This window comes from Bombus vosnesenskii, unplaced genomic scaffold (genome assembly GCF_011952255.1).
Source record: "Bombus vosnesenskii isolate JDL3184/JDL3185 unplaced genomic scaffold, Bvos_JDL3184-5_v1.1 scf7180000013263, whole genome shotgun sequence".
Taxonomy (NCBI): domain Eukaryota; kingdom Metazoa; phylum Arthropoda; class Insecta; order Hymenoptera; family Apidae; genus Bombus; species Bombus vosnesenskii.
Genome location: NW_022882923.1, coordinates 9243258 through 9268972, shown reverse-complemented (window position 1 = coordinate 9268972; position 25715 = coordinate 9243258). Strand labels below are relative to the sequence as shown.

Here is a 25715-nt window from a genome sequence, read left to right as displayed (position 1 = left end):
AGGAACGGAGAAGTAGGTGGAACGAGAAGGAACCCGATTGGTCCTACTCCCGGAGGATATCGTGGCCATAGAGGCTCTCGTCCACGAGGAGAGAGACGAGTCCGAAATAAACGATACAGGGATTTTTGGGGGGGCTGACAGTCGGTGGAGAATCGAACGTTCGAATTTGATTCCAAAGGACCGAAGCATTTTCCTTGTCGGGTAAAATGCTGTGAGCGAGATCGTTGACTTTTTAACGTGTCTTTAACCGGGCAGGACGATTCAACTCGTCGTTCGAATCATCGATCTCTGGGACCAAATAATTCCTTTATTCGAGAATCTTCTACCTTTCCACGCGTTATTACATTTCATATCTGCAAAGAGTAAAACCGACCCAACTTTATTCGCTCGTCTTCCTTCTCATCTCTCTCATCTCGTCATCGTGGCAATTTCTTGTTGGAGAATGACTCGGGCGATAACAGGTGAATAAATAACAATAATAAAAAGTTCACGCTGTCTCGTTGTGAAGTAACGACAGATGTCGTCAGGAGCAATTCTAAACAGACAGAAATCTACTAGTTAAGCGTCGTATGTAACTATAAGATTTACCTATGACGAGTCACATGTACGATCTTCGAAGTTGCGCAAGCTAAATGGCTTACCGATAAATATTCCAAAGAGAATCATCCGACAAGATTTAATCGATCGATCGTCTTACAGGATAAAGTACTAAATAATGTTAAACCCACTAGACTTTTCCGATATACGTATCTGCTGAAATTTATAGCGACGAACAAAGGTATCGGCGTAGATTTCACTTTTCTGCAAGATCTTGCGTACATCTGTTCTACACTTACAATAAGTCAGAAGCGTACGAATACTTTTGTCTCTTATATGCTATATCCTAGAAATGAAAAAGATATTCCAGAAAAGGATATTCCAGGTAAGAGAAGCAGCTTTGCACAGCGAAAGGTAACGATCTGGTATTAAAAGCCGAATCGAGAGGAGATCTCTCCTCCGTCGGTCCGTCGTCCATCGTCGGTCGTCCGTCGACCGTCGGGCAAACCATCGAGGGTCCCTTTCCCCTCGTCTCGGGCTTCATCGGTGGGCACGATCGTAAAGCAACAAGTGTTAGCAGCTCCTCGGCCCGTCGCTCCGCCCCCAACTAGCAGCCGCTGCTGAAGCGATCGGTGGAAAGTGCCCTGAGGCGATTCAACCACCTCACTCGAGCGTCGATCGCGCAAGCAACTAGAAATCCTCGACCCACACTCAGGCTTTTCGTTCTTGCGTACTTCGTTTCGTTTTCCTTCGAGTACCGAAAGACGAGCGCGATGTTTATGGTCGCCGCGCGATCCTGACACGCGCCACATACCATTCGTGCCTCCATCGAGAGTGATTACTTTTGTCGACTCTGTCGCGCGAGACCAAGTGACAGGAGTGTCGGCCGCTTGCCCGTGCTCGCAACTACCACGAAAATCTTCCAACAGGTTCGACACCGAGTGAAAGAATCGCGAGCCTCGGCGAATTTTCGCCTACAACCTGTGACGATCTATGCATCGAACGTATATAGTGAATTTCGTGCACGACAACTCGAAAAGTCTTCGTGGTGGCGTTTAAAGATCCCTGTGCCATTAAGATCGTGGAAACGTGAATCGGCGGTGGTAGCTGGCGAACAGTAGGATCTTACGGAATCGGAAGCGAGCGTCGATCGCGAGAAGCGAGGCTATCGGAAGTATTTCGGCGATAGAAGAAGTTCCGAGAAGTGACGGCGTAAGATCGAGGCCGAGAAACCGTGGAATACGCAGCATTCAGCTTTGGCTCGTGTGTTCTGGAACGTCGATCGTTTACAGTTGAAGAGAGAAGGAGAGAGTGTAGCCGATAGTGGAAGCAGAAGGAAAAAAAGAGTAAAACGGGCCGATACACAAAGAAGAAGAAGAAGAAGAAGAAGAGATTAGAATTGCCGTGGCTCGAGTCACGACGAGAAAAAAGTCGTTGGAAGATAGGCCGAGACCTCGGCGAGTTGCCGACGGCTTGGCATGCATACCCGTTGCGTTTGCTCGGTTCGTAATCGAGTGCAAAATTAATTAAACGTGACAAACGTGCGCGCCGCGCTCCGATACCAGGCCATCTCGCGTCGGAGGGAACGAGCCGAACAGAAAAGAAGAGAAATCACCGACGCAGCTGGAACAGAAGCGCGAGAAACGGAAGTGACGTGTTACCGCTACGATAAAATGGTAATTGCAATTAATCGATGAACCGTCGCTGGGTAACGTGCACGTTCTCCTTCGAACGATGAACGCTCGTAGCGCGCGATAAATCCGTGGATTCGTCGGACGCGCCATCGTTTCTCTCCTTGCTTTCGCGACCGAACAAAATTGAGAGAAGATGAACGATATCATGGGCGAGGCATCCGGTTCGATTTCGTCGAGCGGCGCTGCTGCTAATTCCGTCAACTCTAACAGCCCTATCGCGACTAATAGCAATGGAAGCAACGGTAACAACAATAATGGAAAAGCGTCGGCTGTCGCTGCTACGGTTGCCGCGAATGGAGGCGAAAGAATCAGCGCAGCGGTTACCAAAGTTCTTCAGGGATACGATTGGACCCTGGTACCTGTCGCTACCAAGTGAGTTTTACGTTCGACGCTTTCCACATAACACTTGTCTCTATAGTCGATACGCAATTTCCGAAGCGACGAGCTTTACCCGCGCTAACTAAATACCCGACAGAGTTTTGCGTTATCTCTACTGTCACGTAAAAAACGCGAAAGCTTCTTCTCCTGCATTTCGCAGCGATATTTAGTCAAGCGTCGTTAGCGTTCGCGAAGACGCGTTTTAACGCCAAGATTTTAACGCGCAACGGAAAGAAAGAGTAAAACGATGGAAAGGCAGGGAGGGAGGGAGAGAGAGAGAGAGAGAGAGAGAGAGAGAGGGAGGGAGGGTGTAAACGCGCGCGGTCCAAGCTTTAAAAATACGTAACGCTAACTTAATTATGACGCACTGGTTTCCTCGGCTTGGGAAACGGCTCGTGGAAATGTGTCCTCGGCTGCCAATTAACGCAAATTAGCTAATTAATGCCCGATCTCGTTGCCTCTGTCTCTCCTCTCTGTTTCTGTCCGTCGCAGCGCGTCGATCGTGATTTGTGAGAAGCGCGGAGGAGAGCCCGCAAAGGATGAGAGAAGCGATACGAGAAACGGCGTTTTTTCGTTTCGCGTATCGAAGGAGGGGACGACGAATTAATGGTCGGCTCGTTGCGCCATACCGACGATCGTTACGATTCGATAAAATCGAAACGCGGATCGCGAAGGGATGACGCAATCTTTCTTCGATGGCAACGCGAAGATTCGTTATTCTGCGATGCAAATGCCATTTAAACGTAGCCGCGAATCTTCGTCGAAACGTTTTTCCAAAATTCTGTTACGGAACGAGCATAGGTGTACAGTTAACTCACGGAAAATTTCCTAGCTACGGTTGAAATCTCCGAGCGTGTATCGCTATGCGCGACGGCTTATCGCGCTAACCCTCAATTATACAGGGTTATCTCGGGGTAGCTAAAGGGGGTACGATGTTTATTCCCGACGATAGGGCCCGATAAAATCGACTAGTTTTAATTCCCATGAAATCCATGAGAATGCAGTCGAACTATCGCGCGTTTCCTCCTCTCGCCCCATACGACCCTGTAATTCCTCCACGTTGCTCTTTCTCTTTCCCCTATCCTGCAACTTATCGTTTACCTAGAGCTCGTCTATCTTTCAAAGTCCGAATCGCGACAAGCATTTTCACGTTAGAACGCGAATTTCTTTTGGCGATATCGCGTAACGGAGAACGGAACATCGTGGAAAAGAAAGAGGCACAAACATCTCTCTATTCCTTATCTTGCGACTTGCCGTCTAACGAAACTTTATCGTTCCAATGAAATGCGACTAACTTTTCGACATTGAAACGCGAAATTTCCTTTCACGAAATCGCGTAACGAGGAACGTAACTCGGTGAACGAAAAGTCGTAGAAACGAAAAAAGGGTGTAGCTGCTGCGTCGGTCGGTGCCACGCCTACGCACGTCAGCTAGTACTCCGCGAAACCGCGTAAACGAGGTGCAAAGACTCGAAGATTTTTTGCGTATCTAGGTAAACCGCGTACAGCGAAGTGACTCGCGATTGCTGTGAAAACCCTTGTTAGTGGACCCGCGCTAATTACCAACGGCTCCTCGGGTTTGCTCACGGATTTAACGCCCCTCTTATTTCAAAGAGGCCGAAATATATACGAGCCTCTTTTCTCAAATTCTTTCTCGGCTGCTTCCTTCCAATATTCGCTCTCTATCTCTTTCTCTTTCCTTGTCGAACGTTTCTCTTTCTCCGTGACACACAGAGTCTTTCGAAACGGTTGCGGCTGTGCTTTTTAAAAGTCTCTCCACCTTCGGCAGCAGGGACAGCATCCCGTTGCCGACAGGTCGTCCGTACGCGTATCTCGGTGAAGCGCGTTTCCTTCGGTTCCTAGCCGGTCGACGTCTGGGGTTTTGGTTCGCGTAAGGTCCTCGAACGAGGCTCGATTAATCCCAGAAAGAAAACAGCACGAGAAGGGCTTGTACGGCAATCACGTCAGTCACGTCAGTCGATCCCTGGCTGGACGAGGCAACGGTTTTATGAAGTCATCTTCTAGGAAAGAAAGGGATACGTCCATTCCTGCTCGTCACCCGTTGGCAGCGCCGGTGTTATTTTAAGGCCGGTTTTAAGCGTGCCGCGTTCCGCAGGATGACCCAGGGGTAGCTTGGTAGAAAACTCTCGATACACGAGCACGAGGATACGTCGCGATACCACCGACCTCTTGTTATTTTCTCGCAACCAGTGTCCCCGGATCGATGCGTTTTCCAGAATTTCTATCCCTCGAACCTTCCGCCCCTCGTCACTGTAATTCCTTCTTGTCACTGATATTCGGTACTTCGTAACTGGAAGGTTTTCTTCGAATCGGCAACCTGCTTTCCGAACGATTCGCAGGATGACTTGAAGATAGTTCGACTGAACATTTTCTATGCACGAGGATACGTCGCGATATGACTAGCCTTTGGTTATTCTCTTGCAACGACTGTTACCAGATCCATGTATTCTCCGAAATCGAACGGATTGCGGCAATAAAGAGACAGCTCAAATATTTAAGTCGCATTTATTGGGAGGAAAAGAAAGGCATACAGCGGCTGTGAAACACGTATTGACACGGTACTATAGCACTTTCGTACGAATTAATTTGATCCAAGAATTCATATTAAATTTTGCATCGATAGTACTTTATATGGCTACAAAAATCCCATATACTGAAACTGAAACGTAGACCCGATAATTACCTGATAATAATAAAACAAGGGTATGTGCAAATACTTTTTATAGCCGCTGTAGCTGCCACGTGATATCGCATGAAATATAATTCATATATAAAAGTGCAGAAGTTTATTGCTACGAATATTATAGTCGACCAACAATTCCAATCAAATTACTAGAAGACGAAGCTGCTTCCTTATCGCAGCAGCCTCCTCGATCTCTATTTCTATCTTCCATCCAAACGTTTCGCTTCTCGCTACATAAATCCTTTCACGCCACGAATATTCGATAGTTAATAACTTGAAAATTTCCTTGAAATTGGTAATGGGAATTTTTAAACGATCTCCCGTTCCCGCGTACGCGCTGTATTCGAAGAAAACAATTGTTTCCAATGAAGATAATGTCCTCGAATTGCAGGGGTTCTGGCGATAAAAGAGCGGCCCACGTGAAGAGACCTATGAACGCGTTTATGGTGTGGGCTCAAGCTGCAAGGAGAATACTCGCCGATCAGTACCCGCAGCTTCACAACGCGGAACTGTCCAAAACACTGGGCAAGCTTTGGCGGTGAGTCTTTAGTATGCTACTTTTATCGAATTGACCGGTGGTTGGTCGATCGCGAGCGAGACTTCGATTCTGATTTCTTCGGCAACTTCTCGACTTGCGAGTTGAAGCAACAGTCCACGCGACCACTTGTTGCCTCGTTCTATTTTTACCCGCGATTTGGCGAGCAAGCATTTTTTACGAGACGCATACCGAACACATTCTTACCACGTGGCGCCGAGGCTGCACGTGGTACGATCGTTCCCGGTTGACAACCGCGCGAACCCCGAACTCGTTGTAAACGGGTCAGCGTTGTCAAAACCGGAGCTAAAGGCGGAGTCACGGCTTGTTCTATTCTAGTCTAGCTTTTAGTACAGCACGTGGAAGCGATACGGAAGAGAAAAGTAAAGCGACGTCTTTGTCAAATTTCTCGATAACTTTTAGACTTTTTAGATAATGACGCGTTCTGCTACTCGAAAGCAAAATACGATGCATCTGAATACAATTTTCTACGAAAATCGCCAAGCTATCGTTGTACCAAATGACAAGCGACGCGTAACGACTGTTCGGTCGATCGATCGATAGACGACGCGACGGAAGAGAAAATGGTATACCGCACGTTGTGAAAGTCGCGAGAAGGGAACGATATTCCATTTCCTGATCGGGACTAACGAGATGCCCTGGTGGGTCGCACGAGCGAGGATCACAGGACCTCGCCGACCACATCGATCAGAACCCCTGCGGTGAATCATTTTACAATGCCGCCCGATCGCGATTCCGATCACAGATATCCCCCGCGTATCTCTGTCTTAACGTCAAAATAGGAGCACAACACGACCGATCGGAGTTTTGTCGCGGAACTTCGTTTATTCGGAACGGAACTTTAGTTGCTGCTCGATTAAATAAATTACAATTTGTTGAGCTCGTAAGAAGAGAGTCTAGCCATCGATACGTCATCAATCTGAAAGTTGAAATTCACGATGAAATTCATAACGGTACAATCAAAGATCGGTTTGTAAATTTCGACTTTTATAAAAATCTTTCGTGCAAATAAAAAAGCATTTACCGACAACGACGCGACGTAAGGAAGGAATAACGTGCCTTTCGAATCCTGTGGTTTTGCGTGGACCGTCGCCGATGTGCGCGCCGAGCAGCTCTAGTCGGCGTCGTCGGATTATTTGCAAAAAGAAACGACTTGCGGGCTACTATCGACGTAGTCGATATTTACGAGGGACCAGGTGTAGGCGTCGGAAATAAATCTTGTCCTTTTTCTTCCGGCTCGAAAGGTATCGCGTTCGAATATTAGACACGGTGTTTGTCGACAAAACGAAAACAGATAGGCTCGGTTCATCCTTGGCGCGTGCTAACAGCTGCCGGCCGGTTCCTGCCTCAGATAAACGGCCCCCAAGAATCACAATAAACTCCTTGTCCCCGTCAGGTGAATTTTTCCGAACCTGCCCCTTCGTCGCTCGACGCTTCGTGCAAATAACACCCGTGACGAACAGGTAAATGCATCTTATCTGACGGAAGCAACGTCTCGATTTTGCCGCGGTTTTGCTTCACCCTCGATACCTCGAACCTCAAACACCATCATCGCCGTAGCCATAGACGCCACGACGTTATCGTGGCTCGTTTTCATCGCGATTTTTACGTACAGTGTCAGATACACCGGAATAACGCACCGCAGATAACGTATAATCGCGTGGCGGAGAGAGACAGATCCAAATTAGCTAACCCTGCGTTGCATCTGGCAAAGAAAAAGAGAGGCTGCGACGAGTCGCTATCGTCAAGCCCTGCCAAACAAAAAAACCTCGAGGCAAAGTCCGTTGACCAGATGGAGAGTCTCTTCTCTCTCTTTCCCAGTGACGACTCGCGCGCGTTAACCTGCGCGTGTACCCGAGGAAGACGAGTTAACTCGTCGTTCGCCATTGATTTATTCTCGACGTAATAACGCTTTGTTCGAGAAATTTTCAAAATCGTACAAAATCTTAAACGTAAGCGGTTCGTAGTCTAGAAATTTCTGGTCAAAGTTAAAAGACCAGGTACCGAGACTTTGCGTAGATATTTCCTTTCCTACCCTTTCGTCTGGTCACCTTCAAGTTTGATACGGGGTAGAGAAAGGAAACGCGACGCGGGAAGAGCAAAGGGCCTAGAAGCGTGGAATCGTTGCTGGAATCCTCGAGATCTCGCAGCCGAGACCGGAAAAGCTTATCAGTCTTGGGGCTTTACGAGCCCAGTGGGAACATAAACACGAGAAATTAAAGACTAACACGACAAGACGGGACGGAGCTGGATGAGACGAGACGAGATTCGAGTTGCGATGCAGTCGAACGAGAATCGCTCGAGTTCCCGTATATACTCGATGTACGCGTGTGCGTGAACTGCGCCCTTTAAGACTCTACGCGGCGAGAAACACTAACCAGACCTCCCATTTCGACTCCTCGAGTGTATCGCGTATGGTGATAGAAATGCTCTCGTTCCAGCCTCTTCTGCGCCGCATATACGCGAAGAAGCGGGTGCGCGCGTGTGAACCTTGATCGACGACCGTCGATGACACAAAACGTCGCAAGATCGCGCCAATTTCGTCTGATCTCTTGGTTTCTGGTCGTTTGATCGCAGGTTGCTGTCCGACAGCGACAAGAAACCTTTTATCGAGGAAGCCGATCGTCTCCGCGTGATTCACAAGCGCGAGCATCCGGACTACAAGTACCAACCTCGTCGTCGAAAGCAAAACGGGCCGTCGGGTCGAGAAGGATCGCCGTCGAGGAACCAAAGCAACGTGACCTTCAACGTGTCCAGGTCGTTGAAGCAAGAGGACGCGAGTCCTAGGGGCACACAGGGACCGAACTCGCCTCAGAGCGGAGTTAGTTCTTCTCCTCCGACTACCCCTAATCAAGGATTGTCACCCCCGACCCCTCCCACTACCCCGCGCGGACAACATTACGCGAATCAGGTAAGGACGTTTGAAACGGAGAGATATGCGAGCCTGTACTTTTGAGAAGAACCGATGGAAACTAAAACGGAAGGAAATCTGGTTCACAGGGAAATCAGCCGCAGCCAAATAGTACGATGTATCAGCAAGACTTGGCGATTGGTTCGTCGAGCGATTCACCGCATCAACATCAACCAGGAGTCGACTTCAGGTACATCGAAGTTGGAGATGGTTTACCAATCGAGGAGGGTCAATTGAACGGTCTTGGGTCTCTGGGCGGCGTCGGTTTGAACCTTCCATTGAACCTTCAAGAATGCGAAGTCGAGAGCAACGAGCTGGACCAGTACCTTCGGCCTCAGGTGCCGGCGGTACACGTAGCCGCACCAACGACCACCTCCTCTCAATGGATATTCAACAGGTAATTGTTTCTTGCGTTTGGTCCTGACGTAGACGAGGCCATGTTTTCTCTCGAGCCAGCACGGTTGCTACAAAAAGTACAGATAGCTTACACTTTACGAGTTTTTTTTATCTAGGAATTTCTATCTTAAATCGCGCACGGTGAAAGTTAATAGGAATGCCCCTTTCTTTGAAAAGCGCCGGTTTATGATTTAGGCTAAACGATTAATTTTAATTTGCATCTACGTTATAATCCAGTTGGAACAATAATTTTAACGTGCGCATAATCTGTGTTAAATATCTTGGAAATAAATCTCGAGTGTATTTATAACGCGATACGGACAGCCCAGTGTCGTTCTCGTGACAGAACTCGCTTGTATGCATGGGGTTTTGTTCGAAAATTTCGAGTCGCTGAAATATAACGTTTTTCAGATACGAGGAGGAGATCGAGAGACCGAACAAGCGACACTGCTCGGAGCAACCGATCGCCGAGACGTCTTGGGAAGACAGAGCGCAGGCGGACATTGTCAGATACCACGAGCTTCAGCCACCACTTCCTCCTATGCAGTACATATCCTCTTCCCATAATCCACACTATTCGCACACGACTACGCAGATGAGCCATCCGCACGTGTCTACGTCCTACGCGCAATACCAACGTTACGTACCTGGTATCGAAACTTGGCCCCATTACATGTAGGAACAAAGAGAACAGCGCGATACGCACGTCATCGCCCAATCGACATTTTTCCGGAGATTATTCTTTGGAAACCTAAATGGTAAATCGTGTCCCCATTTACGAACTAACTACATTATTAAGTTTTCTCAAGGTTACATATTTTATTGCTGACTTTTCCAAGCGTGTCTGTATGTGTGTGTGTATGTGCACGAGTGTGTTTGCCGTATGCGTATGGTGCGTACCTATGTGCGTACGCGTACACTGCGTCCTATAATTATAAAATCACAGGAACAATTTCAATCAATCGTTTAAATTTCGACACGTTCTTTTCACGTTCTAAAAATCGACCAAGTCAAATAAACGTAATCGAATGTTCTATCGTTATTGAATATCACGCGAAAAGTAGAGAAGTTATCGTTTGCAGCGGTTACAAATTGATAGTATTTTGTGATAATAGTTATGTGTGGACAGGTGAAATTCCAATCATGACAAGAGTTAACCACGACATATAAGAATCGAAAATGTTTAAACGATGTTATCATTGCGATGTAGTGTAGTGTGTTTGTATGGGTGTGCGCGCGTGTTGCGTTAGCTCGAGAGCGGAAACTGGATCGCGCGAAGTCCAATTAATTAGAAGTTTCCGCGTTTCGAGTTGAACACGTTTCGCGATCGTTGGACGTTTGGAGGACATAGAGATGTTACGGCGCGCACAGCCACGATCTTACTCCATGACATCATTCCATGACAGTCGGCCATTCCAAAGCGCAGAATTTCAGGCTAAACAAACAGCTCGCTCGATACGGTGGCCTGCCGCGCGATCTAAATATAATAATAATATATAAGGCTCGAAGTGTAAACCGGCCGCTGCGCTGGCGAGTGCGATTCGGTTGCGTATCGAAGCTGCCACGCTCTTCAAATAAACCTGCGAAATTCGATCGGTCGTAGTTGGATCGCCAAAGTCACGCGACATGGCTGTACCACGTCCACGTGGACGTCCTCTCTGCGAATTTCGAGTTCGAAGATGCGTCAGGCAGAGCCGTTGGATTTCTCGAGAAAGGAACACTTGGTTAAAATGTCCTATCTATCATTTTGAAAGCGAAGAAAATCGACATCTTGTTATTTCCGCGATGTTTGCTTCTTTTCGTTCGATTTAAAATACCTAGGCATTGTTTCGTAACAGTCTATAATTATTATACGTAAGTATACAAAGAGATAATGTACTATTAACGTAGCAATTAATTAAACGCTTCAGATAGTGGCAAAGACGTAGTAGCAGTGACATACGCTCAACATAGCCCCGCACATTGGTACATTTAGATTAATCGATACGAAATTACCAGGTGGTCGAATCCTTGCGAACAGGGATGCGCATACTGTTTACGATAAAACGTCTTAAACGTTATAAACAATGATATAATAATACAAGCAAAGCGTTATAAACGAATAAAATTATTTGACAAGCAATTAGGGCGCATAAATCAGACTGTTTCTATATCTCTGGAAGAGACACAGGGTTTCGTAACCTTACGTAAAAGATAAAAGATACGTTTTAAGAGAATTTCGAGCACATTAACGTACGTTGAAAAATGAGAAAAAAAGCTAGATAAGACATTTTAACCGACGATGAATCGAGAAGAGGGAAAAGTTGCAAGTTCGATGGGTTCGTGTCGAGCGATGATCGACGAGACAAGAATCGAAGCACGCGATCGTCGCGGTAATTAACGCAGGTATTAACGCCGTATTCGTTATGCTACCCCGATAGCCGTGCTTTTGTACTTACATTTATCGTTAGACATACATATGTATTTATCGCGCCGCCTATAAGAAGCGCGAAAAGCGTAGAGCGTGTAGAAACATTTGACGCGCGAGCGTTCGAAAAGTTAATTTATAAGTACGACGGTATATTCTAAGGTTTGTCGGAATAAAGAAAAGAAAAAAAGAAACTGTTACGAGTTGAGAGATAACGATTGATCGTTAACCCTTCCTTTTCGCCAGGCTATCGTCGAGATTTTTCTGCCTGGCTTGCAGATAAGACCACAGGATACACGGTGGTAGAAACGTGAACGTCGTTACGCGACAGATTAATGAAATCGAATAAGACGCATCGAATAAAATTTTTATTTGCCAACTCGCTTTTATCGACGATTAAAAAGGTCTCGGAAGTTCTGACGAAATAACGCCAGATACGAATGAAATGAAACATAGAGGAAAACCGAGCTAGACGCGCTAAGGACCAAGCTACCGTCTATCACAGTGTTACGAATACTTGAAATTCTTTAAATTGCATCAAATCGAGGAGAATCTCGGTGGAAGAAACAACGAGAAAGGAATATTTGGCGGATCCTTGGAATTTCTTGTCCAGGTTGAGTCTATATTAGCACTTGACGCGAAAAAGACCTAAAAATGTCCCGAAATACTCGGCGAAATACGGAAAACAACGTTTTTTTGGAAAAAATACAAACTCGCGTTGAAAAAATTGATTTGATTTTGACGAATTTCCAGTTGATCTCTCCAGTTAATCTGGAAGCGGAGCTCTTTGTGGCAGCAGGCCCTTTAATTTACATTTTCTTCGTCGTATAAAAAGCGCGTGATGTAGCAGATCATTTAGTTATCGCAGCTAAAAGAGGTTGCACTTTGGTGCAATACGACGGCAATTATATAGCGCAATTCGTTTTCCTTGCAAATCTCGCCGAGCCAAATAAAATCGGTCGAATCAACCGGGTTGGTTTTCGCTGGTCGCGCGTTATAAACCACGATATAAAACAAGCGAAAAAAGCCAAATATTTGAGCGGTTCGTTGAACGGGGTTAGGGGACGAGGGAAATAGAAGAACCGCGAATGGACCGTTCTAAGTTTCCAAGAGCAAACAGGCCTTATCGCGGAACGAATATCCGTCCAACGAGCGAACGTGGGAATAGTCGTGTCGCGACTTTTACGCCACTTACCCGCGTCTCGAGATTAAACGGCTGGAAGGCCCTCGTATGTTTTTCGTCCAACGCGTGACGCTTCACCGTTTTTCGGCCCGAGGCGCCTTCGAATCGACGTTTCCTCTTCTACATACGCTGCCGTTTATAAGTATTTAAATACCTACGATTCGACCGAAAGCTTGATACTTTTGTTACACGATAGAGCCGCCCATATTCGAACTAGTAGGAAGACAAAAATCATTCTTCCGATATTTCTGATTTTTATTCGCGCAAACAGAGACGAAGGAGATCGTCAGCTGCCTCCGACATCCAAGGTGACTCTGTATTCTTTGGCCGCTAAACTATATGAATTTTCGACGCGAGAAGACACGTCTTCGTCATTTTCATTTGCCACTTACGCGTCTTTGCATCCTACACATTTAAATCTACCGTAAACGTATAACGATCCACGGTCTAGAAAGAACCGCGTCTCCATCATACGCCGTATTTACATTTGCATCGTGTTCGACATCGATCGTCGACGCAGAGATATCGCGTTGGGTGACGGTGAATTTTTTTCACCGTCGAGAGAAAAACGAGAGGATGAAAAAGTTGACGAGAGTCAGCGTTCCGCGCAGCTGTTTGGTTTTTTCGCGGTTGTTCGTGTCGAGATATGTTCGGTACATAGGAATGGATCGGCTAATTCGCAGCGTTCTCTCTGCGTCGAAAGATTTGCCCTGTCGATCTTCCTGGAGTTCGGTAAAGTTACGTTACCACGAGGATTCTTGACCCCGGAAATGGAACGCGCCTCGATCCATCTGCCACAATAGATTCCATTGAGCGAGAGACGGTCGAGTTTATCTGTCGGTTGGTTTCGGAGCACACCTTTTATCGTGGACCGAAGATTTCCAAGATTCTTCCGCGAATGGGAGAAAAAATGTCGAAATCTCGGTCCGGATACGAACTAACCGATGGACAAAGAGGCATTCAGTTATAAGTTATCGGGACGCTCGGTCGATATAATTAATTTACTCCGGGCTCGGTCTCCGCACGCTAATCACCGGCGCGCTTTTAATCTCGGAATCCATAAATATCACGATGCTGAAAGACGGAGGAGGGAATTCTCGCGAAAGCAGGAAGCGATCGCGCCTTCGGCTCGTTTTTCCTTCGACGTTTCTTCGTTGCTTCTGTGACCGTCGAGATACATCCGCGATTCGGAGCGCAAATACGCGAGGTATCGTTGCATTTTGGAAAGCTGGCGTCGAAACCCGAGGTAGACGTACTCGTCTCGATAGCAACGACGGATTTTCGTATCGTTAGCCTCGGACGCGTGAAAGTTTCGAAGGCGATTCGAAGCCTGGAATTCTTGAAAGTCTTGATCCGTCACATACGAAGACTTTCAAGAGTTCCGGGCTTTGAATCGCGTCCGAAGCGATTCGAATTTTTCGTCACATAGAATGACTCACGAAACTATTTAAAGACTTTTACGTCCATATTGTACGTGCTATGTAAAGCGCTCTAAAGTTTCGTTAATAGCGTGAGACACGATCGTCGCGATCGCATTAGTAAAATCTGTAGGTATTAAAGACGATCCTACCGAGCTTATAATCGATTTTTTATCGATCTGGAACGAGCCAGAGTGTGTCAAGTCTATTCTCGAAAAGAAGAAGAAAATGACAAATTATTCTTATAACAATATAAAAATGATATTAAATTGAGACGCTTCGTTGCAAGATTTTTGCAGCTTTGATTCGCTTTCCTCCAAAGTTTGAAGAGCGTGCGATTCAACAGATTCTGTCTCCGGAGTGCAGATATACGGATGCATCTCCGGATTCGTTTCGAGCTTCACCGACACGATCGGACCGTCGTGTCTCGCTACAGTGCGTTTGTTCAAGTTTACCAACGAAATTTCAAAACGTCTTTATAAATTGCAACGCGTATAACGTAAAATACGTCTATCATTGGTACGGTTACCACTTTGTGCTTAAGACGGCGCTGTTTTTTCGCGTAGATGGGGTCGGGAAACCGGAGGACTCGTGTTCGGAAATCGGAGTACGTTGACATCCTCCTAGATTCAGTGTACGATGTAAATATTTGCCGGCAAGGGCAGATAGGATCGATAAATTTTTGGACAGTTCGAGCATTATTCGGTGCGCGCACAAAGAGTCGTAAATCCTTGTTGCAGCTGTCCCCCGATTCTCCTATTATCGCTCGGTTATATTTTCCTTGCTATCCATTCATCGGAATCTCGACGCGAGCCACGCGAGACCGCGATACACGCGATACAGCAGAGATACGCGTTCGGCCTAATCTCGATAATGCGCGCAACCCTTTGCCTCGTCTCTCCGCTCTTCTTCGAAAGCCCGAGAATAAAATTGTTCGTCCCAGCTCGAATCAGCTCGCTGACAGACAACGAAGGCATCGAGCTCCTTATCGCTCTCGTGCAATCGTATCCCTAATTAGCGGAATAATTAACGTAATTTGGAAAACGGTCGAAGACTCGTCCCTCTTTTCTATTTCTTCTCCTTCTTTCTTTTTCTCTTCAGCGGATTACGAGCGTGTATTGTGTTCCCCGTTTCGTACTACGTTTATATCGCTCTTTTGCAAAGTTGGCTAGTATCTCCGATAGATGTGATCGGCGTTGCGCGTTGGTTACATGGGCTGTTCTTTTCTGTTATAAATAATGTTGGTATTAGACGAGATTCGTACGAGCAACGATGAACATAAATTCTATTAGGTTGTCCGAAAAGTGTCTTTTGTTTACAACGATGCAACTTTATGCAAACATGAAACATAATACGTCGAACCTTGTCATCTTTATTTTGATAGAACAAAATAATAATAATAATAATATAAGACGGAAATCCATTATTTGCTTAAAAACGAAAGAAACTTTTCGGACGAACTAATACATAAAGCGACTATTAGAAAATTTTAGCGAAATTTAATGAGATTTATAGATATCGTTCTAAAGGCGCCAATAACGTCGACGTATCCCATCGTCGAGAATCAAATAAATTAAAATCTCTTTTCCCTTATTGTATAGCGAGATTCTTGTTGCGCTGGTAATTCGTGACAGCTACGCTTCGACATTCTGAAACTCTTGTACTGGTTTTCTCGCCTCAGCCTTCCCTTTCGCTCGCTTTGTCCGCGATTTCGCTTCGAGGACCGTCGCCTGTCACCGCTGGAGACTCGCGTGAAATCTAATCGAATTTGATAGATACGTACGATAGGTGCCACAAGGGGAACAGCCACGTGTGAATTTCACCGAGATCGAATACCCATACACGTTGGTCGTTGGTTCGGGAACTACATGATCGACGCTCTTTCTCAATAGCAAGTCAAACAGAGTACCATCGGTTTATCGTCGCGTTACCATGGTAATTATGCGACAGATATCGATAAATTTTCCTCCGTGCTGATAGTTTTTACGACGATCGTATCTTCGAACAGGATACCTGGCTACTTACGGTGGATTCGATCGTGATCTTTGACCGATGGTATTCGAATGGATCGCGTTTTACCGCCACCTGAATCTCTGTCTAACCTCAATCTGAAATTCCTAAAAGTCTTTCCATCGTAATGTGCGTCTTAATCTTTCTATTCTTTAGCGTAAGATCGTAAAACAAAATAATCGGTCGGTAACAAAATAATCAAATAACGAGATAGAAATTAGATTAGATTAAGATGCAACGCAAGATGTAAGATTCTCTATTAACGATTAACAATTTAAATGAATTGCCAGTGATTTTTATAGGAGTTCGTATAAAAGTAACTTTCCAACGATTTTTACTTTACTTACACGTAATCTATCAGTAAATCAGTTTGCACGTTGTTATACACGTGCGTCTGTAGGTCTAACCTTGAGGATCTAATAATCTGATTTTGGGGGTCTAATTAGGACGACGTAGTAGCAAAAGTTCATAACTCGATGCCCTTAATTTTACCATTCCGTTCACCGAGTAACAGTTCGTCCGATTTGTGGACACCGAAACACTATCACCACACAACGGTGAAAAGGTGGAACTAGTTTCTCTGTCTGTCTTCGTCGCACACTATCGCCCTCTTTGTCTGCGACGAGTACGCACGTCTGTTCTCGTCGCACACTCTTGCGTTCCTTGTCTGCGATGATGAAGATGCTGCCATCTATCGGATTCGGTTAGAATCGCGAAAAAGTAACAGGAACGTAGAACGCGCGAGGGGGTTCTCGCTTCTGTTAGACAAGGAGCGCTATACTGCGCGACAAGGACAGATATATTTCTCTCTCCGATCTATCGGATATTCGTTGATTATTCTATTTCTGGGAAAAATTCGCTCACGTTTGGAATCGTCGAACAAAGTCCAAACTCCGTGGAATATTCGCACGCAGTTTTGGAGCGAAATTTTTGCTCAATTAATTAATTATCGAGGATTATTGCACGTCGCTGCGTCGTTGCACGAGAGCGGCGCCACGAATTTTCGCATAATTTACGCTACGCGTAATTAATTTACGAACTTTTACGCACGAAGAATTTGGTACAGGATCCGAGGAAGCTTCTACAATTCCCTAGAGAGCGAAATGATCGCGCAAAAAGTTGATATTTATGAAAAATCGCATACTCGTACCGCGGTAGCCGCGACACTTGCTACGATAATGGTCAATAACTAACTAATTAAAGGGAAATTTCTGTGGAAATTGGTGCGCGAATCTTGCCACAGGTTCTACCTTCGTCGTACGATCCTGAAAGTTGATGAACTTTACCAGAGAAAAGCGTAATTAACGAATAATCGTGAAATTAGAGGGAGAAGTACGTCTGTCCTTGTCGCACAATACGGTTGTCTTTGTCTGTGACGTCACGTGTGTCCGTCCTTGTCGCACAATGTAGCTTTGCTTGTCTAACAGGAGTTGAGATTTCTCCTCTCACGTTCTATATTCCTGTTACTTTTCTGCAGTTTCAACCGGATTCGATAGATGGCAGTACTTCGACTACCACAGACGAGGAGCGCGATATTGCGCGACGTGATCAGACGTATGCGTTCGTGTTAGAGGAGGAACGCGATAGTGTGCGACAGAGACAGCAGCAGCGATTAGTCGCCACCTTTTCACCGCTAGGCGACGATAGCATTTCGAGGTCGACGAATCGACTAATCTTTTATTTATAACGAACGAATCGAGGGGATTAATTTGCGAGCTGTTGCATCTTCTTAATCAGGTTGCTCAGCTTGCTTTATTCCGTTTAATCTTTTAAATGCACGAGCAAAAATACGTTCGTTGGTTACTCGACGTTTTCGTTCGGACGAGCGATGCGTGTGTGTTGCGTGCGCTATTAAAATACGTAAGTAAGTACACGTTCGACCAAAATTGACGCACGATTTAACGATCTGTGTGTGTAGGCATCGCGGAACAGGCGATCCTAGTTGTTCGAGCGGAAAGAAGACGCAGCAACTTCGATACAACAGTCCGTTATATTAAAAAAAACCGAGAAGACGAATAATCATCGTGGCGATTAAGTACGTTGTGTGTCTGGGAGGATTTGTCGAAAGTGGATGGCATCGTTTCCCGGAATTGCCGCGGTTATTGGATATAAGGTCCGATTAATAATTCGAAAAAATCGAACCGAATAAGAAGCTGAGGATCGTCGTAGCGTTAATTAGCAGCTGCCTATATACGATAAGAAGGGGATAAAAGACTTCCAGGAAATAATTCACGCGTATTACAGATTTTTAAGTAAATACTGTACGGATGCGAGTCATAAGGTATGTCGCTGGCATCGTAACTTCGAGTTAAGATAAATCAGAGTTCCTACACGAGCAAACGTAACGCGTAGCGATCAGTTTGTGAGAATATTGTAAATATGTAAAAAATATTGCGTTGTCGATTCTTCCGTTCAATCGTAAGACGAAGAAACGAGATGTCGTGAACGTTGTACCGTATATTATCGAAACATTAAAAAAAAAAAAGGAGAAAAAATAAAGAAAAGATCGAAATTAAGGTTAATCGAGTGTTTAATTATTTCGCCACCAGTAACGCTCCTGGGACGACCAATCGAAATCTTTGGACGAGTAATACCGCAGAAGAACCGTAGTAAAAAGTTTCGAAACCAGATACTCGAAAAATGTCCCCGTTCGTGATTCGACATGTTCGAGTCCGGAAAACGGATCGAAAATCAGTTGCCGTGACTACCAGAATTTTTACGATTCTTGGACATGACGTCATTTTCTAGCAACCGCCAAAATTCCGAGAAACGACGTCAAATTCTGAGAATTTTCTAACGTTTACACGTTTTATTTATCTACGTTTGTTTTGGTTCCGTATCGTTTATTTACATCCCGGGTTTGTTTATTTACATTTTCAATGTTTGTATACAGAACCTTCCGCCTTGTTTACAAACAGCGGTTTGTTTGTTTACGTTTTCGATGTTTGTATACAGAACCTTCCGCCTTGTTTACAAACACTGGTTTGTTTGTTTAGGTTTTTGTTTACAAACACTGGTTTGTTTGTTTACGTTTTCAATGTTTGTATACAGAACTCTCCCCCTTGTTTACAAACACGGGTTTGTTTGTTTACGTTTTCAAAGTTTGTATACAGAACTCTCCGCCTTGTTTACGAACACTTGTTTGTTTACATTCGGAATGTAAACAAACGTATCACCGACACGTTGCACGATTTCTCGAAATTTGCTGTCTTTGCTTGGTGAGAATGACGAGGAAGAACGATCGGAGGGGGACAGAGTCGAAGGTAAAAGAAAGAAGATGAATTTTTCAAAACTTTTTGTTTATTTATATAAGGTAATGATTGTTTTCAATTTTATAACGTAATGTGACGCGATATAACGTATGCCACTTATCGCGTAATTACTTAATCGAATGAATACTTTATATAAAATCATAATTACATACGAATACAAAATAAGTAACATCGAAAATAGAAATTGCGTTTCGGATACTCGAAGCAACTTCTATCATCCAGTTGTCTTTGCTGTCCATACGTACACGAACTCGACTTCTGTATTTTCCCTATTTTACCTGTTAACAGAAAGCAGATCCAATTATATAACAGGAATAACATAAAAAATACGTTAATATCGTTAGGTAACGTGAGAAGAATAACGAATAATTAGTTGAAATAATTGAATCTCTGTTGTGGATGCTACTGTGAAAATATTGCAATTTATTCCAGTCTGATTCAGAGGTTCGTCGATTCGTAACAGCGTGAGAGTTGTCCCTCGTGTACTCTTAACTAACTACGTCCTGTTCCAACTAATTTCTAACTCGATTCTCATGAAAATCTCGAACGCGGTTTGCGAGCGAATTCTCCGATGGTGGCGTATTAGTTTCTAAAGATCTATTTTATCGACCGATATACCGTTCTACAATGGCGCTTGCAATTGGCGATAAAAAAGATCCTCCTAGGTTTTCTTATTTCTAGTTCTCTAACGAAATGACGTTCTATCAAAGTATCAAGCAGCAATCCACATGTGTACTCTTGAACAACGATGCGCTTGGTACACACGATGTACAGGATGTCCCTGTGTATTTACGCGCAGAATCGCCTAGTTACTTATCGTAGCATCGTTACCGATTCATCCTGAATACACGATCGTATCGACGGATCGGTACGGCAGTGCAAGCATTCGCGAGATAGCCACTATTCGAGTTGCGTGTCCGAGATACGTACGTTAGGCGTTAAGAAAAATACGATGGAACGGTTCCAATTCACGTCGCGACTGCTTTCCTTTCCGACGAAACCGAGACGGAATAAACAGTTTGCCGATGCTCTTGCTCGCTTGCCTTTGCCTGTTAATTGCTAGCGGCGGCTCGTGATAATTGGCATTTGGCAGAGAGTGATTCGAGATACGAGACAGCCGCTAGCTTCTTGGAAAGAATCCTTGTCTGTTTGTACGTTTTTCGCGTTGAATTTACGCGCCGACGTTAGTCCTCTCGTCCAACGCCGATCGTAGATACCGTTCAGAGACCCTTCGTCCTCCTCCTCCCCCTCCTCCTACTCCTCCTCCTTATTATACGTCGTCGGTACGTTTCTTCGTTTCCAAGGCATTCGTTTTCTTTAACCAACCTCCTTTCGTTCGTATTTCCTTTTCGCTTTTGCTTTTATCTTTGCACTTGTTTCTGCGCGCACGTCGATTCGCTAAGCGTTGAATGCTTAGGCTCTGTGCGAGACGAGAGACTTTTTTCTCGTGCGGTGTCCGCGACAGGCGCATGGCACGTTGGTAATCGTATTGTGGTTACGTAAGACGGAGAGCTTCTATTTTTCTGTATAAAGATCGAAGAAGAAAAATATCGGTTGAATAGAAAGATTGGAAATTCTCATAACCGACAATACGATCATCGTTACTCTCGTCTCTCGTATATTTCTGTGCGATTGCATTTTTCTCGTCCGAATTACACACATTTAAAGGTAAAAGTAGGTCGATGTGAAACTGTAAAGGGTCAATCGACACGAGGGTAACGTCGTCACGACAGCAATTTCTTTTCGATCCGCTGCAATTTACTCGTTTTTTTTTTTCCTTTTTCGAGTTCACGCTCGAATTTTGTTTTTTTCCCCCTCGAACTCTTTCTAGTACGTACATATGTGGCAACGAAGGATCGACGTCTAAACGTCCAAAGAGGAGAAGAGAGAAAGCGATCGTGGACGAGGGCGAAGGAAAGAAAAGACGAGAGTTTCGATGGTTTCCGAGGCGTATCTCAAGTACGAGATCCACTCGAGAATGGTACGTGCTCGACAAACTCGAAACAATCCGTTGTTACATGCACGGAACGATCTCGATATTTATCATTTTAAAAACTTTGCGATTCGCAATTCGACACGAGCGTCGTGCTCTTTTATCGAACCGAACATAAATTTTATGCCAACTGTTAGATCGCGGACAAGTTTTTTTTTTTTTTGGAAAAAGTGAAAAGCCATGTATTTGGTGTATCGTACGATAGAAACGACGAGTAGGGCTCCGCAGTTTTCTATTGCAAATTACAATAAAAAGTTCGCCACGATAGCCGTGCAACGCGATAAACCCAGTGCCGACTGAGACTAATTGCCACTCCGATTGCAATGTCCTCGGCTATTATTGTAATTTATAACTTGGGATCCATCGTTCGATGCAACATCGGTTGCAACATCCCAAGGTACGTGCACCATCCACCGAGATATCGGAAGAACGAAAGTGAAAAATTAGGCCACGCGCTGTTTTTCCGTCGCTCAATTGCTTTCTCATCGTTCCAACTGAGAAATCGACATGCTTGGTTACGATTACCGTTACAGCATGATTTTTGCAAAAATCGGAGACTCACGAAAGTATTCCAGTACATTCTTTTTTTTTTATTTTATAAGTAAATTATTCTGGCGCGGTACTATAACTTGTTTATAATATGTTTGATTCTATGTTGAATCTAATGTTTAAATCTAAAGGATGATGTCTTTTTAGTCTGCCGATCTGATCCGTCGTGTCGAGTAGTTGGGTAACTAATGAGTTTTGGCGGGCCAGTACATTACGAACGTATCATACGTGTCGTAGAAAACATCTTAACATTTCATTAACGCTATTTCGAAACTCGACGTCATGATTCTATCGGTAAAGTTTTATATTTGTATCTGAAAATGTATACAGAAGTTACAAGAGATGGTATCCCGCCGGAGGTAGCCATCCACGTGTTATTTAGCAATTAAGCTAGAAAAATTCACCGAATGTCCTGCTAGACAAATCGTAAAGTATAAATTAAATAACAAAAAAAAAAAAAAAAAAAGAAGCTACACGAGATACTTAGTGGAACCATGTCTAATACGTTTTAAATAAATGCAATTGGAAATTGAGCGGTACATCGAAGAAATTAAATCTCCTTGTCGCGATATTACGTTAAACAAAATTCTTGCAACATCGAATACATGGGTCCTTTATTTACCTAAGATTTGATAATCTCGATACAAAGTTTCGTAATAATTCTTCGATACTTCACTGGTTTTCCAATGATATTCAGGTATCTTATTTCCTTTAAGTGGCCTAATACTTGTAAATAGGAATGCGCGTGTATTGAACTGACCACCCGCGCGCGACTGGATCGAAGAGGAATCGACCACGAGCGGAAAGAAAGACGAAAAGGAAGGGACGTTGAAGAAGAAGAAGAAGACGAAGAAGAAGAAGAACCGTAGGAGGAAGTTTTTGCTCGGTACACATGTGGCTAGCGGCGATTCGGCTGTGATAAAAGCTCGGCCCGTTGCTCGTGCCTCGCGGCCTCGCGAGACCAACGACGCCGGCCAACGTACATACTGGAACAGCGGCCGGACGAGAAAAGGCCTTCTTCGGCAAGTTGAGCGAATCGCGTGTGCGATGGTGCGCACATCCGCGCCACGAAAGAACGAGATAGAGCCGAGGATCGAGATGTGTCGCGCGTTACGCACGTGCGCTACCCTTCGATCCTTCTTCCTCTCGTTGCCTCCACTCAACGCCCTTTACGATCCCTGTTCGCTGGTCATCGAATTAGGACCGTTGAAATATGTATAATTTTCTGTGTTGGACTGGGTTAAATGCGTAGTAGAGATACTTGTATGTGGATATCAGTGTGTGGAAGTATGTGTGTCCACGGCGTCTCGAAAACAAAGGAATGTAAACTGTTCAGTCGGTTAACAGTCGGATGAGAAAGAAAGTGCCGAGACGCGTGCAAGTGTGTATCGATGAATATATAAGGAATCGTCCATGAAATAAATATATCGTTATTTCAATAATAATCCTCAGTATAAATTTAGTGGTCCTATAACATTATTTCGGCTTCAAAGATCCACAATTTTCAACAAGGACCATTGAAAACTTTCCATCTTCTTCCATTCTGTCAAAAGCGAGATCTGATAACAAAGCGGATTATTACGGCCCCCTTTTTTTCTATTAGTTATTATGAAATTTTATTTTATTTTATGTTTTCTTTTTTTTTTTTTATTATTTGGGAGAATTTTACAATCGATTCTCATTGAGAATTATAAGTAAATTATCTTGGCGTGGTACTGTAACTTGGATAATAAGTGTTTATGTTTGATTCTAGTTGAATCTAATGTTTAAATCTAAAGGGTAAAATGTCTTTTTAGCCTGCGGATCAGATCCGTCGTGTCGAGTAAGATGCGTACCACGTTCATTTCAAATCGCGAGTTCGTTGCTGAAGAATCAAAAGTCCTGAAACACTTTTCATTTCGACGCGAGAGAAAATGAAATTTGATTTCGGAATATCAACCCTCGAGATTGTGGAAATCTCTGGAGAATGTTACAAGTGGGTGCAAGGATTTACGAGTTTTCCAGAAAATCGCGGGTAGACGTTTTTACGACATCGTTCAACGTTCTCGCTCGTAAAATTCTAGCTCTTGGTTGCGTCGATACGTTTGGAGCCGATAACAACCAGACCTCGATTAAACGAGTGGTCGATTTTAAATAGTTATTTCCGCTCTCTCCATTTATTTGTTTCTTTTTTCCTCAGTTTTCTTCTCTTCGCGTTTGTTTCTCGAGGAAACACACCCTTGCGAGTAAAATTCCACAGTTACGTTTTCTACCAAATTCTATCGTTCTGTTAAAATAAAACCTCTATTCGAGTTCGTTATAATTTATTTAATAAAGCGATTCGATTTAATAAAAATAATCGATAGTTACGAGTGTTTAAATTCTAGCGAGTAGATCGCCAATGTCGAGTATGGCAGATCTACAAAGCTTCGTTGATATTTATCGTTTAATATCGAATTACTCACCAATTGGATTTACGATCGAAGATGGTGGTCGAACGTGGCGCTGTGGGTCACCGCAACTGCTCGTAAAAGACCAGTGACTTGTTTCGTCTAATAGCTCAAAACATTGTCGGGCCCGCGTAGCTGCCACCGCCTTTACGCTCTCCTCGATAAATTTTCTCGCGGTCCTGTCAAAATAACGTCAGACCGGACCGAGAGAGAAAGGAGGAAGGAGAATAAATCTCGCGTGATTTCGTGGCCGTCGAAGCACGCCGGCCACAAGTTTATCGACTCGAAACACGAGAACGACCGTGTCCCGTCTCGTGGCCCAATTTGCCAAGGATTTCTTTTACGAGCCACCGCTCAAGTCGCTGAGAAGAAATAAAGAAAAAGTAGTGAAACTCGCTCCTTCTCGTAGATCCTTAACAAAATGGAGTTAGGTTGGCCACTCTATGACTGCATCGAATATCGTTCCACGTCCAAGGACACGTGGATGCGTGTGCACGGTTGTTTTATTGCACCGATGATCACGACGAACCTGAAAGAAATGCCAGACGGTGAGAGAACGATTTCTCTATTGGCTTCGATACAGGCTTCAAGAAGCTATCCTCGCTACACCGTGGGCCTAAATTCGAGATATAAACGAAATCGAACGAGCATCGATTCTTTGGCTTCGAATAAAACAAAAAATAAAGAACGATCGGTAAAGTTCCAACTAGACGGGAGTCTACTATTTCGTTTGTATCGCGAATTCAGGCCCACGGTGTACGGTGTGAAACGGTATTTGTATCGATACCATTTAAGAGCAAGCATATCGAGTTTCGTGCGATTTGATAGTATTCTCATGCGACTAGAAAAATGCCGATACCGTGAAAATGAAAGACGAAGCCCGACGAGAAAACGCCTCGTTGAAAGAGCAACGTACGTGGAAATAATTTTCATAGCCACCGTGTATTACCACGTGGTCACCTGGTGGTAAACTCGATCTTGTCGATAGGGACAAAGTCGAGAAGAAAAGGGGTTAGATTCCGGCGATCGAGCTGGAGAACACTCTCGTCGTCCTTTCCCCGAGCTGTCAGGAATATGATGCGCTAAGAGGGTCGAAAGCAACCCATCGTCTAAGAGTCATGACGGTGTAGATGACTGTTAGGACGGATACCATCTCTAGAATCTAGAGTTTCTCTTCTCTCTTTCTCGCTCTCGTCTGGCTGCGTTCTCTCAAAATTCCACGGCTGCAGCTCGAACGTTTGGTTTTTCTTAAGTTCGGTTCGTTTGACACTTGATAGCG

General features: G+C 44.5%; 1 protein-coding gene and 1 long non-coding RNA gene across 3 annotated transcripts; both read left to right on the top strand.

Annotated features, from left to right (window-relative positions):
- Nucleotides 1-747: 747 nt before the first annotated feature.
- Nucleotides 748-11776, top strand: LOC117232400 (transcription factor Sox-10-like). Of its 2 annotated transcripts, none has more exons than XM_033491754.1 (5): nucleotides 748-2603; nucleotides 5722-5850; nucleotides 8446-8779; nucleotides 8869-9176; nucleotides 9587-11776. In XM_033491754.1, the coding sequence occupies exons 1-5, from the start codon at nucleotides 2365-2367 to the stop codon at nucleotides 9852-9854; spliced, it is 1278 nt and encodes a 425-aa protein (XP_033347645.1). In that variant the 5' UTR covers nucleotides 748-2364; the 3' UTR covers nucleotides 9855-11776. The 2 variants fall into 2 exon arrangements, with proteins under 2 accessions (XP_033347645.1, XP_033347640.1); XM_033491749.1 differs by having other exon boundaries at nucleotides 749-2603; nucleotides 5704-5850.
- A 5981-nt stretch (nucleotides 11777-17757) lies between these two features.
- Nucleotides 17758-22911, top strand: LOC117232222. Its single transcript, XR_004493086.1, has 3 exons — nucleotides 17758-18053; nucleotides 18112-18228; nucleotides 22745-22911. It is a non-coding gene; the product is annotated as an uncharacterized LOC117232222 (long non-coding RNA).
- Nucleotides 22912-25715: the final 2804 nt, after the last annotated feature.

What these genes read in the sequence shown, in the direction of transcription:
- LOC117232400 (XM_033491749.1), top strand. Translation starts at nt 2,365, where the DNA reads ATGAACGATATCATGGGCGAGGCATCCGGTTCGATTTCGTCGAGCGGC. An exon ending in CTGGTACCTGTCGCTACCAA is followed by an intron (nt 2,604 to 5,703) that starts GTGAGTTTTACG and finishes CTCGAATTGCAG; the next exon opens with GGGTTCTGGCGATAAAAGAG. An exon ending in ACACTGGGCAAGCTTTGGCG is followed by an intron (nt 5,851 to 8,445) that starts GTGAGTCTTTAG and finishes GTTTGATCGCAG; the next exon opens with GTTGCTGTCCGACAGCGACA.